A 15,744-nucleotide genomic window follows, 5' to 3' on the forward strand; every position below is an offset into this window, starting at 1 on the left:
GTGGGCTGAGACCCGGTTTTCGTGAGGCCACCCTGCTTACGCCTGCTGTGCCCTCTCCACAGCTCTGCCTGAAGTTTGGCTTGACGTGAGGAATGTGGGGGACCCTGCTCCCCAAGTCACCTACCTGTCTTTATGGGGAGAACTCTGTTACATGGTCCTGAGGCTGGACCTCTAAACTGAGAAGGCAGCAGGTGGAGGGACCAGTACAGTGTTTGGGGTTTGGGGCCGGGACAGGTGTACACTTAGGGAACAGTGTTTCCTCAGATGGATCCTCAAGGGTTTCTCCACTGGACATTGTTTTTGGATGTGATTTGGGAGTGTTTATAGCAAGGTGAAGAGAAGGTTTTTTCTCTGCAGTATGGGGTGCTCTTTCTGGGTGACTGAATGCAGTCTTTGGGGCATCTCAGGGTTAGAATAAGATTATCTCCGTCACCTAGCTGGTACTGAACCAATTTCTCTGAATAGAGTTTCTGGATGGGTAGGACGGGCATCCTGGGCACAGGAGATCTGAGTGGGTTAGAGCATCCCCTGCCTTTTCTTCGCAGGCACAATGGAAGGTCCTCGCTCAGACGTGGGCCGCTGGGGTGGGAACCCCTGGCAGCCCCCTACCACGCCGTCGCCAGAGCCGGAGCCAGAGCCAGACAGACGCTCGCGTTCCCGCCGAGGAGGAGGAGGTCGCTCCTTCTGGGCTCGCTGCTGCAGCTGTTGTTCCTGCGGGAACAGAGCTGATGATGACTGGGGGCCTGAGCCTTCTGGCTCCAGAAGCCGGGGGTCCAGCTCTCGGGGTGGCCGGAGACCTGAGTCTCGGGGCAGCGCTGTGAACGCAGCTGGAGATGGCACCATCCGAGGTGAGGCCGTCCACCTTAGTGGAGATGTGAACAGCCTTGATGGGGTCTAAGATTTATCCTGGCATCTCTAGGGGGCTAAACGACTTCTGGGGGGAGGTCTGGGCTCCTTGTGGACTCGTCACTGACCCAGGACTGTGGCTTTACAGAGGGAATGCTGGTCGTGACTGGCGTGGATCTGCTGTGCTCACGCTCGGACCAGAACCGCCGAGAGCACCACACGGATGAGTTTGAGTATGATGAGCTGATTGTGCGCCGTGGGCAGCCCTTCCACATGGTCCTCATCCTGAACCGAGAATATGAGTCCTCTGATCGCATTGCTCTGGAGCTGCTCATTGGTGAGTGGGGCCTGGAAGGTAGGGGTAAGGGCTCTGGACTTGGAGGAAGGGCTGCTGTTAGGTGAGAGAGGTCTTTAAGCTCCTCCCTGGCACGCCTCACTTCTGCCAAAAGAGGCAGGTGCAAGATTCTCAGTGTTCCCCTAGTGGTGATCTCAAGGAGGCCTTGGTGCTGCTGAGCTTTCCCCAAGCTGGCTGTCCTCCAGCCTCCGGGGGCATCTATCTCACAGCACTTCCTCTTTGCTCTGGCCTGTGCCTTCCAGCATTGTTGGCTCTGCGTGCCCTTCCTTCTGGGTCTTGCGTGTTCATTCCCCTAGCCCCCATGTGTCTATCTCCCTGCCTCCCCATGCCATGGCCCAAGGCAGGTGCCTCCCTCACCATGTTGCTGGGTGACCGTTGACTGCCCAGGCTGGTGATTATGCAGCTGCTGGGGGCGGGTGACTCTTCTTACCCTCTGATTACAGCCCAGCCATGCACACCCCAGCCTCTAATTTCCCAGGTACCCCTACCACCTCCAGAAGTGCTCTGGGCTCTAGAAGCTGTGACCCCAGGGAGCCGGCCACACTACCCTTTGGTATCTGGAGTGTTCTTTCCTATGGGGCAAATGAACTCAACTTAATTTTCCTTCAGTCCAATGGAACAGCGAGGGAGTCAGTGGGTGACAGCGGCCCAGTCTCCCCTCCCTACTTGAGTTCATTGTCAGGGGAACAGGTTTGGGATGTTGGACCGGGGCTCTGCCCTGACACGCAGAAGAGCACCGGGCGGCCACCATGCTGCTCTGAGGAGATTGTCACAGACTGGTGTGGTAACCCCACTTAGGGACACACAAATTGGCTCATAGACATTTTGGGTGGGGCTGAAGGAAGTCTTAGTGTCTCTCCCATTTCCAGAGCAGCTTTCTCACTACCTGAATGCTGATCTTGTCCCTCTAGGAAACAGTCCCGAGGTGGGCAAGGGTACCCACGTGATCATCCCGGTGGGCAAGGGGGGCAGCGACGGCTGGAAGGCCCAAGTGACCAAGGCCAGTGGACACAACCTCAACCTCCGCGTCCATACCTCCCCTAATGCCATCATCGGCAAATTTCAATTCACTGTCCGCACACGCTCAGAAGCTGGAGAGTTCCAGTTGCCCTTTGACCCTCGCAATGAGATCTACATCCTTTTCAACCCCTGGTGCCCAGGTAAACCGGCCGGGGTCAAGAGCAGGGGGCAAGTAGGTCAGGGCTTCCTTTCCTGGGGTCCAGGTGGGTGCCTGAACATCTGGTCATCGGAAAAGACTCCCATACCCCAGGAGAGGAGATGGAGGCCCCCTTGTAGAAAAGAGACCCATCTCACTTCTGATGAAGGGCCCTGGCCACAGCCATCCTTCCTTAGAGGGAGCGAGCAGTCCTGTCAGGCTAGAAGAATCCCCACCCCCACTTTCTTCTGTGGATATGAGTTCTGCAGACCTGGCTAAGGGTAAGGCAGGGCCCAGGAAGAAAGTGGATAGAATTTGCTGTGTGCTTTTTGGGGGGTACAGAGGACTTGGTGTACGTGGACCATGAAGACTGGCGGCAAGAATATGTGCTTAACGAGTCTGGACGAATCTACTATGGAACAGAAGCACAGATTGGTGAACGGACCTGGAATTATGGCCAGGTACGGCTGGGCTGGCTCTTGTGCACTCAAGGGAGATGGAAGTGACTGAGCAGGATGCTAGCCTATGGCTTGAGCATCACTTTGAGGGGCTGTGGTCACCTCTGCCCTCGTCCCTTCCAGTTTGATCACGGGGTGCTGGATGCCTGTCTGTACATCCTGGATCGGCGAGGGATGCCCTATGGAGGTCGTGGGGACCCAGTCAGTGTCTGCCGGGTCATCTCTGCCATGGTGAGCGCCCTTGTGTCCTCCTGCCCTGCCCTTTATGGATTTGCCATCCCTGTCCCTACAGAGAGTGTTGGGGGAAAGAGGTTTCATTCCCCTTCTCCCCGACCCCCGACCCCCCCCCCCCCCCCCGCCTGTACCACCCCACCTTTCATGGTTCTGTTCCAGCTCCTTTGGAATGCGGAGCCAAACCCCAAACTTGGCACACCCAGTATTCACATTCCAGTGTTACAGCAAGGGGTGTGGGGGGCGGGTGTGTTGGAGGAGGGGTGGGTGGGGTGTAGGTTGATGTCTAGTTCCTGAGGCTGAAGGGTTAGGGGCTGGGGAATCCAGAAGATCCTGAGCACCTCCCCAAACCCAGCCACACCCTGTCTTTTCCTGGGCAGGTGAACTCCCTGGATGACAATGGAGTCCTGATTGGGAACTGGACTGGCGATTACTCTCGAGGCACCAACCCCTCAGCGTGGGTGGGCAGCGTGGAGATCCTGCTTAGCTACCTGCGCACTGGTTATTCTGTCCCCTATGGCCAGTGCTGGGTCTTTGCTGGTGTCACCACCACAGGTAGTAGAGGGGATGGGTCAGGAACAGCCTGGTCTGTGTAAGGAGGGAAGGGTTCCATTTCTGCCCAGCCCAGCTGTGGCTACAGGATAGGGTGCCACTAAGGGTGGATGATAGAATGGCCTTAATTATTATTAATTAGTGTTAACAACCGAGAGAGGCCTAAGGGAGAGAAAGAAGAAGCAATGGCCAGGGCCTGAGCCAAGCAGGTGGCTCTGTAACCCAAAGGCCACCTGGGTCTTCTGACCCCTAACCCTGGTGGTCCCTCCAAGCTTGTCAAGCTCCGCTTCCTTTTCCTTCTTGCTGATGCCACACCTGCAGCTAAGCTCTGCCCCAGCCCTTAACCCTGGCTCCTCCACAGTGCTGCGATGCCTGGGCCTCGCGACCCGAACTGTCACCAACTTCAACTCTGCCCACGACACAGACACGTCCCTCACTATGGACATCTACTTTGATGAAAACATGAAGCCACTTGAGCATCTGAACCATGATTCTGTTTGGTGAGCACAGGGTGAGGGGTGGCCTGCCACTTGTCCTAAAGATGACCTGAAGCTTGATGCTGAGCCGTGTTAGGGATGGGAGCTGGGGGGGACCTGAATGGGAAACTGAGGCCCAGAGCTCCCTCCACACCCCTCTAGGAACTTCCATGTGTGGAATGACTGCTGGATGAAGAGGCCAGACCTGCCCTCAGGCTTTGATGGGTGGCAGGTTGTGGATGCCACACCCCAGGAGACCAGCAGTGGTAAGGCAGGCCTTGCCTGGACCCTATCCTGACACCTCCTCAAACTCCTGAGTGTTAACCCAGGACATGGCTGGAGAGCCAAATTCTTTAACCCTACAGTTACCAACTGAACCACCATGCAGCCATTAGTTTATTTTCCTCTTTATTTAGCTACTGGACTTAATTTTATTTTTAAAGTTAATTTTATTTTATAACTTATAATGACTAATATACTCAGTTCAAAAGTTAAAAAAAAATCAAGAATATTCAGTAAGAGGTTTCCTTCCCCCTGAAAAGCCAATTATTCTTACTTGCTTTTTTTTTTTTTTTTTTTTTGGTTTTTCGAGACAGGGTTTCTCTGTGTAGCTTTGCGCCTTTCCTTGAACTCGCTTTGGAGACCAGGCTGGCCTCGAACTCACAGAGATCCGCCTGGCTCTGCCTCCCGAGTGCTGGGATTAAAGGCGTGCACCACCACCGCCCGGCTTTCTTACTTGCTTTTTAACTTACATATTCCAGACATAATTAATTAAAGGATACACACATACACACACACACACACACACACACACACACACACACACACACACACGAAGAAAAGATTATAAGTAATAAATCTGTACATGGAAGGAGAAAACAGAATAGAATTGAATAACAAGTTATTTATTTTGGGGCTGGAGATTTAGCTCAGTGGTAGAGCACTTGCCTAGCAAGCACAACGCCCTGGGTTCGGTCCTCAGCTCTGAAAAAAAAAAAAAGTTATTTATTTCTATTTTGGCGGATTCCCACCCCAAAATATGATAATCAAAATAGATCCATTAGAATTTCCAAGGATGGGTGTATCTCTTTCTTCCCAGTCCTAGTTTTGAACCTGGGGCCTTGAGCATGCTCAGGAAGTCTCTACTACCTGTCTTTTTCAACTTCTATTTCAAAAATTCCCTTGGTGATTCTTAAGGCCACTCATCCTTGGGACCCATTCTGTGCCAATGGGCCGCGTGGTACACGGTGACTCTTGGAGATAGATAACTTTGTCTGGGTCCCCAGAAGAGGGAACCCTGGCTCTCCTTCCCTTTGTATCCCTGCTCACTGCATTCATGTACAGTATACAGAAATCGGGGCTCAGACAGGTTCAAAGGACAAACCTCTGTATCATCCCTGCCATGGCCTGGGGTGCGATGACTGTCAGCTGCTTATCTCTCCTCTGTACCCACATACACTCTCCATAGCAGTGAGACCTGATGTCCACTCTGCCCTCACACAGCCTCCTCCTCTCCCTCTGGCTTTGGGTCTACCTCCAGGTAACTTGGCCTGTCCCACCAGCTGCCCCTCCTCACCTCCACCTTCCTAGAGTAGATAGCCTTGGCCTGACTTCCATTCTTATTCTGGCCACTCCCCAGACCACTCCCTGTCAATCATCTATGTGAAAAGGGTCCTAGGTTGCATAACCCAGCAACGCTTGCAGTGTGCTGGAAGACTTGATCTCTGGTCCAGCTCTAAGAAGTAATGGGGCAGGTGTCAGGCTCTGGGCAGGATGGCCAGGACCTAAGTCTACCATGGTTACTTCTTAGACGAGTGATATTGGCAAGGAAGCATCTCACACCTTTGTGTGCTGGGTTCTTTATAGAATACTCTGTGTGTGTGTGTGTGTGTGTGTGTGTGTGTGTGTGTGTGTGTGTGCGCCATAGGATGTGATTGGGAGGATTAAATAGACACCATGTATCAAAGAGGGCTAGTAGCATGCCTACAACATCCAGCCCCTGGGTAAATGGAAGCTTTTCCCAGCTGTCTATAAGATGCTGGCAGCTACCTCACTGGCTGAGCCTGTTTCCCCGTCTGGAAAAGGAGGCCAGAGCGGTAGGTGTTAAGACTCCTTCCTGTTGGATAGCGCTCACTTCCTGTTTACACTTTCGGTCCCAGCCAGCCTGTTCCAGCCAGCTCATCCTCTCTCAGAAGCCTGCCCGAGTATCCTAAGGACAGTCTCTTCTTTCCCACCACCCTTCTCACTTTGCAGTAAAGAGGTCCGAGTGTGCTGCCCAGCTGAGCTGTTTCTGAAATAGTAATGGCGGCAACACAGCCAACCAGAACCCTTGCGGGCCCTGAACTGATTGTGATGAAAGATTGGGGGAGGATGTCCTGAACTCTGAGAATTGTGGACAGAGCAGCCAGCCAGTGCAGAGAGTGGGCCGACCATGGGCTTGTTAGGCTGTCTGTCTACTTAGCCCGGCTATCCACAGGCCCCTCCCACTCCCACCCTGCCCTCTGGGCCCCCTTAGACCCACCACCTGCCTCACTTCCCAGGCATCTTCTGCTGTGGCCCCTGCTCGGTGGAGTCCATCAAGAATGGCTTAGTCTACATGAAGTATGACACACCCTTCATTTTTGCCGAGGTGAGGGCTGGGCTCCAGGTGCCTCCTCCAGCAAACAGTCTGAAGCAGCCAGAGCTCTGGCTTTAGGCCTGAGTCCTCTGGTCCTGACTTCACCGCTGACTGACTGACTAGCTGTGTGACCTTGGGCACGTCACTCATTCTAGAGTCTTAGTTTCCTCAACCGTAAAAAGGAGATAATAATGGCTGCCTTGCTTCCTGTACTCAGGATCAAAAGAGATAATGGATATGGGGCTGCTTCATACATTGTAAAGCCAGCGAATAAGCATAAGGGAAAACTGTTATTAATGCCAAAATGGGCTGCAAGGAGCCTCCTAGACCAGCTTCCTCCCTGCTCTCTGGCTACGGCTGGGTCAGTTTAGAAACTCTCCCAGTTGGGCCCTGCCCGCAGCTCCTGGGGTTGAGGGAAGAGGGCTCTGGGGGTCCAGCCTGCCTTCCTGGCCCACTCAGTCCTGCTGTTCTTTGCTCTCCCACAGGTGAATAGTGACAAGGTATACTGGCAGCGGCAGGATGATGGCAGCTTCAAGATCGTGTACGTGGAGGAAAAAGCCATCGGCACACTCATTGTCACAAAGGCAATCAGCTCCAACATGCGCGAGGACATCACCCACACCTATAAGCACCCAGAAGGTGACACTCTCCCCGCCCAGCCAGCTCCAGGCTGAGGGTTCCTGCAGAGCCCTGGCTTACCCCAGCAATGTCTTAAACTCACCTTTGACCTCAACCCCCAGGCTCAGAAGCAGAGCGGAGAGCTGTGGAGAAGGCTGCTGCCCATGGCAGCAAACCCAATGTGTACGCCACCCGGGACTCTGCTGAGGACGTGGCCATGCAGGTGGAGGCCCAGGACGCTGTGATGGGACAGGATCTGACAGTCTCTGTGGTGCTGACCAATCGTGGCAGTAGCCGCCGCACTGTGAAGCTACACCTCTACCTCTCTGTCACCTACTACACTGGTGTCACTGGGTCTACCTTCAAGGAGACCAAGAAGGAAGTGGCATTGGCCCCAGGAGCCTGTAAGTGCTCCCTCCCCAGCCATGCCCCTAGATGGTGCTCCCTCCCCAGCCATGTCCCTAGATGGTGCTCCCTCCCTAGTCCTGGCCCTAGATGGTGTTCCCTCCCCAGCCATGCCCCTAGATGATGCTCCCTCCCTAGCCATGTCCCTAGATAGTGCTCCCTCCCTAGTCCTGTCCCTAGATGGTGCTCCCTCCCTAGTCCTGTCCCTAGATGATACTCCCTTTCTAGTCCTGTCCCTAGATGGTGCTCCTTCCTCAGCCATGCCCCTAGATGGTGCTCCCTCCCTAGTCCTGTCCCTAGATGATGCTCCCTCCCTAGCCCTGTCCCTAGATGGTGCTCCCTCCCCAGCCATGTCCCTAGATGGTGCTCCCTCCCTAGTCCTGTCCCTAGATGATACTCCCTTTCTAGTCCTGTCCCTAGATGGTGCTCCTTCCTCAGCCATGCCCCTAGATGGTGCTCCCTCCCTAGTCCTGTCCCTAGATGATGCTCCCTCCCTAGCCCTGTCCCTAGATGGTGCTCCCTCCCCAGCCATGTCCCTAGATGGTGCTCCCTCCCTAGCCCTGCCCCTAGATGTCCAAGTACCTTAGCTTTGGACATGGAGGCCCTGTAGCATAGGGAGGTATATCTGGGGAAGGCCTGTGATTGTTATGCGTTTTCTTCCCAGCGGACTCTGTGACCATGCCTGTGGCCTACAAGGAATACAGGCCCCACCTTGTGGACCAGGGGGCAATGCTGCTCAATGTCTCAGGCCATGTCAAGGAGAGTGGGCAGGTACTAGCCAAGCAGCACACCTTCCGTTTGCGCACCCCAGACCTCTCTCTTACGGTGAGTGTGGCTTTCTGGAACCCAAGGGGTGAATAGAGAGCAGGAGCCTGAGGCTAAGGAGAATCATGGGCAAGGGGAGAGCACTAAGCCTGAAACAAGATCCCCTGATGAGCCTTCTAGGAGAAGGTTAAGGACCAGACCAGGCCTTAGTCTCCTCATCTGTAAAATGGGTTCTCAGGCCTGATTCTGTGGCTGCCTCATGTTGTAGAATCAATATGAGTTTCCCCTCTGGTTTTTGAGGTGGTTTCTCTCAGGGACATATTGTAGGACTTGGAGAGATTTCAATTCTAACATGTTTCTCCTTTGGGTGCGAAGTATGGGCCCAACATGTCTGGCCAGGGTCTCTGATAAGGGGCGGATTTCTGTTTCCCTCAGTTACTGGGAGCAGCAGTAGTTGGCCAGGAATGTGAAGTACAGATCGTGTTCAAGAACCCCCTGCCCGTCACCCTCACCAACGTTGTCTTCCGGCTCGAAGGTTCTGGGTTACAGAGACCCAAGGTCCTCAACGTTGGGTGAGTCTGATTCTCTAACTGTGGCCACCCTCCCTTCCTCCCAGGCTGCCCTGAGCCTGGGTTCTGCTTCTCCTTTTGGCCAGGACCCCACAGAGCAGCTTGAGGCCAGAAGGCCATCTCTGGCCACTCAAGCCAACTCAGCCCAACCCCTGCTCAAGACCTGCTGAGTACCTCGTGTTGCACTAAGTCCCTGCCCTACCTCAACTAATTAGGGAGCTGAAGCTCACATGGGAACCATTAGTAGCCCATCCCTAGCATTTGTCAAACATGCAAGTGTTGACCATGCACCTTCAGGAATGTTATCTCATTTGGAGATCACACAGGCCCTTTAAAGTACGTTAGAGACCACGGTATAATTAGAAGGAGCGTTGTGATCTCTAAGTTCAAGCCCCTGCTCCCCTGCTCCTGACTAGGTCCCCTTGGCCAGGTGTCTTCATTGCTCTAAGCCTGTGGGGGCTCACTTGCACAGTGACAATTTCAAAAGCCCCTGGGCTATTTAGTCCAGCATGTGGTATAGTTAGTCTCCACTACTGGTCAGTGTTGAATTGTTGCCCTCATTACCCCATGGGGAAGCTTCACAGCTCCTAAGGGCAGGCTCTGTTTCCCCTTCGGTGGCACAAATGACCCAGACGATTAGCCTGCTGCATGGTCTGTGCCGTGAGGACTGAGGCTGGTCTCAGAGAGAGGTGAGCCCTGGCGCTCAGGCCCTCAGTCAGCTTGGATCTGATCTCCGTTGGGTGAGGCTCAGGGCCCCGTGAGGGCACAGGGCACTCACGTTCCTGTGCCTGTTGCGTCTTCATCTGGCACAGACACTTGCGGCCCACCCCTCTCAGGAAAAGCATGAAGGGAAAGAGAAGGCCGAGGACCTTCTAAGCCAGCTTTCTCCCGACAGGAGTGGGCGTCCTGTTCTAAGAGGGGCTATGAGAGGGCCTAGGGTAGAGCGTCCATCCAGCCTGCCTTTCCCTCATACCTTATGCTGGTAGCCACTGTTTCTGTATCATGCCGAAGAGGAAGTTCACTGTCTCATTCTTTGGCCTAGCCTGGAACTCAGGGGCTTTGCTATCACAAAGTAGACCCTACAAGGGTTCCTGGCAGCTCAGATGACAGAGTGTAAGATGGGTCCTGGGACATCACTCAGCTACATTCATACCACAATGGCGTCTCTTGCCTTAGGCTCCCTAGAGGCATACACCCTTGCCAGGTTCACCAAGGTCTTTGACTCTTGGGTTGTTCCCACTAGAAGGACAGGACCACGGTGCTAGGAGAGCTGGCCTTTCTTGTGTGCAGGGCTTGAATGGTCTCCCAGCCCCACCCTCTCAATCAAGGTCTCCATTGCAAGAGCTGGGTGATGCCTGGTCTGGCAGCCTTCCCTGAACACTCTGCTGCTCCTTGATTGCTATGATCCTAGAGCAGAGAGCCTCCAGGACACTTGGTAGCCTCAAGGGGACACATCAGATTCCATGGGTGTCGCTTTGCCTCTCATGTACACATCAAAGACTGTGGTATGGGACCCAATTACACCACAAGGTGTGCCAGCCTGGTGACTGGCCACTTAATAAACATTCCAGGACTCACTCCTCCGGTTGACTGTGTCACCGGGGAGGCTGGAAGTCCTTGGGAATTTCCCCCAGAACCGGAATCACACTCTCTCTAAACCTTTGGCCGGTATCTATTCTGGAAGGGTAGGTTTGACTTTAGGGAAAAGGCTGGAGCAATTTAGAGTTAAAATTCATTACCAAGGAAAACCAACAAGTTGATGATAAATGTCAGCCTCATTTAGAAATTATGCATGCCACAAAGGAGACAGAGGTGTGTGTACCTGCCTGTGAGCGATGGAGGGGATGGAGGAGGAGAGAGAGCTCTGGGATGTCTGTTGCTGAGGAGAGTTTCAGTACCAACCGGCAGTTAAGGGACAGCCCAGCTTTTACAGCTGACTTGCTCTCAGCTTAAACTCAAACACAGCGGGGTGGCAAGGGCCTCTGTAAGAACAGTCCAGGGAAGAGTCTGACATTCCCACCTGGAAGCTGGCTAGCAGGGTCTTCTTTTGGGAGTGGGGAGATAATGTTAGTGGCTGTAATCTAAAGGTTAACTTCTGAAATGTTACAACTCAATTATAGTAGACTTTCGAAGGGTACTGTAAGTCTAAGTAACCTTTCACCTCCCGGCTATTGAGAACCGGGAAAAACGAAGAGCACAAATGTATAGGCAGTCAAAGCATGACCTGCGGAATTATGGGTTCATTTTTTTACTTCCTGTCATGACACCCACCCGCCTCATCTCACTCATTCTGTGTCATGAACCAGCAAGTGAGGACACCGGTCCAGGGGACCCTCAGAAGCAGTCCCCACGCTAAGTGCTTCAGCCCAGGGGACCCTCACTTTCAGAATTACAGAGCTAGCTCACTCCCTTGGGGTCTAGTGCCCAAAACGGGGACCCCCAAGGCAAGCTTGGGTTGGAATGGAATCAGAAGTACAGGTTTATGAAGAATCAGGAGATATTCTAACAGGCATGAACTGACTCCATATAAATGAGCCATGAGCATATTTAAAATGCAGGGTGTCAGGTGGGATGGTAAATACCTGTAATTTTGCAGTGCTTGAGAGGCAGAGGTTCAAGAGTTCAGAGTTCAAGGCCAGCCTCAGCCACATAGTGAATTTGAGACTAGTCTGGGCCACATGAGACCCTTTCTAAAAAATCCAATAAGTAAAAGAATAAAGTGTGTGGGTTGAAGGAAGAGCCCCGAAAAAAAGAAAGACTCATTTTCTTGGGGACAGGAGGTACTCAGGGGAGTCCTTGCTGAGGCAGTGGTGTGAGCCAGGACTTGGAGGAAGGGTAGGGATGAAGTTGGAGGAAGAGTAGGGATGAAGTTGGCAGAGCTAGGAGCTCAGGGTAGGCACGGTCAACACCACAGAACATGACGACGGTGAGTTTGGGAGAGATACGCCATGGGGCTGCTCCAGAGGAAGAATGGTGGGTGACGCTGTGCCAGGGTGGGAGCTGAGTCAGAATGAGCCTGTATGTCAGGTTAGGGAGTTGACTTCTCTGTCAGTAAGGAAGCCCAACCCTTGAGGGATTTAGTGCACTTCCCCATGATTAGTGGACTGGAGAAAGGCAAGATGGCCAGTGAGTGTGGTGAAATCCTGATTTCCAGAGCTCTCTGAGGAGAGGAGGTCACTGATGCTTGGGTCACACACATACACACAGAGAAATGTGAGATCCTGTCATCTTAAAAGTGTCAATTATCCATGCTTGGGATGACCTTTTCCCTGGATGACATCCTTCTGTTAATTCGGTACCAGAAGCTCTCCCCTCTTTGTGAGGACAGCTGTGGCCCATTTCTTTAGCTTGCTATTCTGACAAAACTGAAAGCATTTGGGATCCCTGCTGGGCCTCCATGCCTTGCTCTAAAGTGCCCCTGGCCTTGAAACCCTGGTGAGATGGGGTGGCTTAGAGCAGGGGCAGCGGGGATGAAAGCAGTCGAGGCCTCTGCCTGTGGACAGCGTCAGCAGTCTCTGTCCAGGTGGGAGCAGGAATGGAGGAGGCCAGGTGCTGGCAGCTGGGTGTGGAGGTGGCCTGGGGTGGAGGCTCTGTCGGGGTTGTGGGTGTAGATTCCAGCTGAACCCAGGAATGCCTGGATGGCTGCTCCGCCTCTCGCTCTTTGCTTCCTGGCCACTCTGGGTCAGTCTTTGCGCTTGACTTTACCCTGAGTTACTCAAGGCTCATTGATACTGTCTCTGTCTACAGGGACATCGGGGGTAATGAGACAGTCACGCTGCGCCAGACATTTGTGCCTGTGCGACCAGGCCCCCGCCAGCTCATTGCCAGCCTGGACAGCCCACAGCTCTCCCAAGTACATGGTGTCATCCAAGTGGACGTGGCCCCAGCCTCTGGAGGTGGAGTTTTCTCAGATGCTGGAGGTGACAGTCGCTTGGAGGAAAGCATACCTATGGCGTCTCGAGGTGGAGCTTAGCCCCGGGCCAGGAGCAATGAGACTGGAATCAGATGAATAAGGACATTGCCCCAACATGGGGGACCACCACAAAGTAGCTCCCCAGGCTTAGGCAGGAAGGCTGGGCACCTGGGGAGGCAGTGGATCTTCACCTGTGCTGATAATAAACTTTGTTTTTTTTTTTTTTAAATGAAGATGCTATTTAGTATACCTACCTGTCAATCTAGGCCAAGAAGTATGGAGTCACACTGTGCCGGAGATTTATGTGGCATTTTTTGAAGTCCTGGTTCAAAATTGTGGCCGGAAGGTAATAGTACCATGTCAGCCACTCTTGAGATAAAGCTTGCTTAGGGTCATGGCCACCACACCTCGCCCAAACTGTATTTTCAAATATTCTTGAATAAATTGGGCCTGAGAGCACAGGCCTGTGATCCCAGTTACTTGGGAATTAGGAGGATCTAAAGTTTAAGAGCTGCCTGAGTGACAGCGTGAGTTCAAGGTCAGCCTAAGTAACTTAGGGAGACCCCGTCTCAAAAGTGAAAAGAGCACTGGGAATATAGCTCGGGAATATGGGCACAGTATTTGCTGGGTAGGCTTAAAGCCCCTGTGCTAGAAAAAAGATCTTGTAGAATTTTTATAGAAGTGATTATGTTCATTGTTGAGAGTTAACCAATGACAGGGCCAGCAGGGTGGGTCCGTAGGTGAAGATGCTGTTCTCAAGACTGACGACGACCTAAGTTCCATCCCAGGACCCACCGGGTAGAAGGAGGGAGCCCATTCCAGCTCCCACGAGTCATCCTCTGACCCCACATATGCACCACATGGCAGCATTCAGAAGCCTGAGGCAGGAGAATCGTGAGCTTGGGCTACACATCAAGATCCTACCTCAAAAAAGGCCGCAAGCAGCCAAGCATGATGTTCAATCCCAGTTCAAGTACACGTTTGGTTCCAGTACTTCAGGAGACAAAGGCAGGTAGATTTCTGAGGCCAGCCTGGTCTACACAGTAAGTTGCAGAGCAGCAAGAGATACATAGTGGAAACCCTGTCTCAAAAACAAACAAAAACAACCTCCCCCCATCAAAAAGAAAAAGAAAAAAAGACAAGGTGATAGTCTTGCTCCCAAGCCACTTTCAGGTTCTGAATCTCAGTGGCTGCAGCCTCCTCTCCGCTCAGCCACGGGGTGCTGGGTAAGTGACTCAGAGCTTCCCTGAAATGCCACTTCTCATCCAGCTATACCTTCCTACACAATCTTAACCATTCCCTGATTTTAAGGACCACTAGCTCTCCAACTTGCTTCTCTCCTGCCTTCTTATACCTCTGCCAGATGTCTGGTGGACACCCGGTGTGGCTCCCTCCATGACACCCCCCTGCAGCTACCCCTGTCGTGGTCAATGACAGCTCTGCTTTCCCCAAATCCTTGCACTTGAAGCATTGAAGTTGCTCCTTTTTCTTGTTTTTGTTTTTGTTTTTTTGTTTTTTCAAGACAGGGTTTCTCTGTGTAGTTTTGGTGCCGGTCCTGGATCTCGCTCTGGAGACCAGACTGGCCTGGAACTCACAGAGATCCTCCTGGCTCTGCTTCCAGAGTGCTGGGATCAAAGGCGTGCACCACCGCCGTCTGGCCTCTTGATTCTTTCCATTCTTCTACCTCCCACAGTCTGTGGTCGAGTCTGATGGTTCTGTCTTTCCACGTGTATGCCCAGGAGTTGGCTGTTCCCACTTCATCCTTTCCCTGCATCATTGCCTGGAGCTTCCTGGCTGTTCTCCCCACTTGCCCCTTCTTTACCCCTCACTCAGCCACCCCCAGAATGCGGTGGATGATCACATCAACCCTCTGCTCAAATCCGGGCTAAGCCGGTGCTTATGACTTCTTACTTTGTTTTGTTTGTTTGTTTGTTTCTGACACAGGGTTTCTCTGTGTAGCTTTGGAGCCTGCCCTGGATCTCACTCTGTAGACCAGGCTGGTCTCGAACTCACAGAGATCCCCCTGCCTCTGTCTCCCAAGTGCTGGAATTAAAGGCATGCACCACCCCCGCCCGTGACTTGTTACTTGCTCGCCTCCAGTCTCGGTCCTTGTCTGGCCTTCACCTTTTGGCTTTCTTGGTTGTGCTTCTGTTTCAGGGACTCTGTGACTTCATCCTCTCCTGGAGAAGCCCTTCACCAGGTACCTCACAGTATATATCTAATTCTTTGTATGACTGGCTTGTCAGCAAATTCTCTTTCCCAATCTGCCCATCAGAGTCCAAGTTTCAAACTTGCAATCCTCCTGCCCCAGTTCTCCAAGTGCTATATTAAAAACTCACATATCTGGCTCAATTTTTTCTTTTAGAGTTATTTTACGTATGTGTGTGTGTTTTCTGCATATATGTATGTGTGTGTGTTTTCTGCATGTATGTATGTGTACCGTGTGTATGTCTGGTGCCTGTGGAGGTCAGAAGAGGTCATCAGATGCCCTAGAACTGGAGCTGAGGCTGTGAATCACTATGTGGTGCTGGGAGCTGAACACTGATCCTCTGCTAAAGCAACAGGTGCTCTCAACCGCTGAACCATCTCTCCAGCCCCCATGTATTTTTCATGGAATGTTATGTATTCATGGCATCAGGCTTTTCATATTGTTTCAATTTATAAGTGGATGGGGGGAAAAAGAAATAAAAAAGGAGGACATGACTCCTCCTAGGTGTGGAGGAGGGAAAACTTTTTTTGTAGATATGAGGGAGAACATAGCCAGAGGTAGAGACATGTGGGAG

General features: G+C 52.6%; 1 protein-coding gene across 1 annotated transcript; it reads left to right on the plus strand.

Annotated features, from left to right (window-relative positions):
- The first annotated feature begins 550 nt into the window (after window positions 1–550).
- Window positions 551–13,093, plus strand: Tgm1 (transglutaminase 1). The gene is made up of 14 exons (XM_059274411.1): window positions 551–848; window positions 995–1,183; window positions 2,113–2,361; window positions 2,700–2,818; window positions 2,939–3,046; window positions 3,427–3,601; window positions 3,960–4,098; window positions 4,237–4,340; window positions 6,615–6,703; window positions 7,177–7,330; window positions 7,432–7,713; window positions 8,379–8,539; window positions 8,915–9,051; window positions 12,796–13,093. Exons 1-14 carry the CDS (start codon window positions 551–553, stop codon window positions 13,019–13,021), a joined length of 2,430 nt encoding a protein of 809 aa, XP_059130394.1. The 3' UTR covers window positions 13,022–13,093.
- The last annotated feature ends 2,651 nt before the right edge of the window (window positions 13,094–15,744 follow it).

Source organism: Peromyscus eremicus, chromosome 9, assembly GCF_949786415.1.
Source record: "Peromyscus eremicus chromosome 9, PerEre_H2_v1, whole genome shotgun sequence".
In the NCBI taxonomy this organism is placed as follows: domain Eukaryota; kingdom Metazoa; phylum Chordata; class Mammalia; order Rodentia; family Cricetidae; genus Peromyscus; species Peromyscus eremicus.

Excerpts from the sequence above, each read along its gene's own strand:
- Tgm1 (XM_059274411.1), top strand. The coding sequence starts at position 551 with ATGGAAGGTCCTCGCTCAGACGTGGGCCGCTGGGGTGGGAACCCCTGG. Across the intron at positions 2,362-2,699 it reads TTTCAACCCCTGGTGCCCAG|AGGACTTGGTGTACGTGGAC; the intron begins GTAAACCGGCCG and ends TGGGGGGTACAG. Across the intron at positions 4,341-6,614 it reads ACCCCAGGAGACCAGCAGTG|GCATCTTCTGCTGTGGCCCC; the intron begins GTAAGGCAGGCC and ends CTCACTTCCCAG.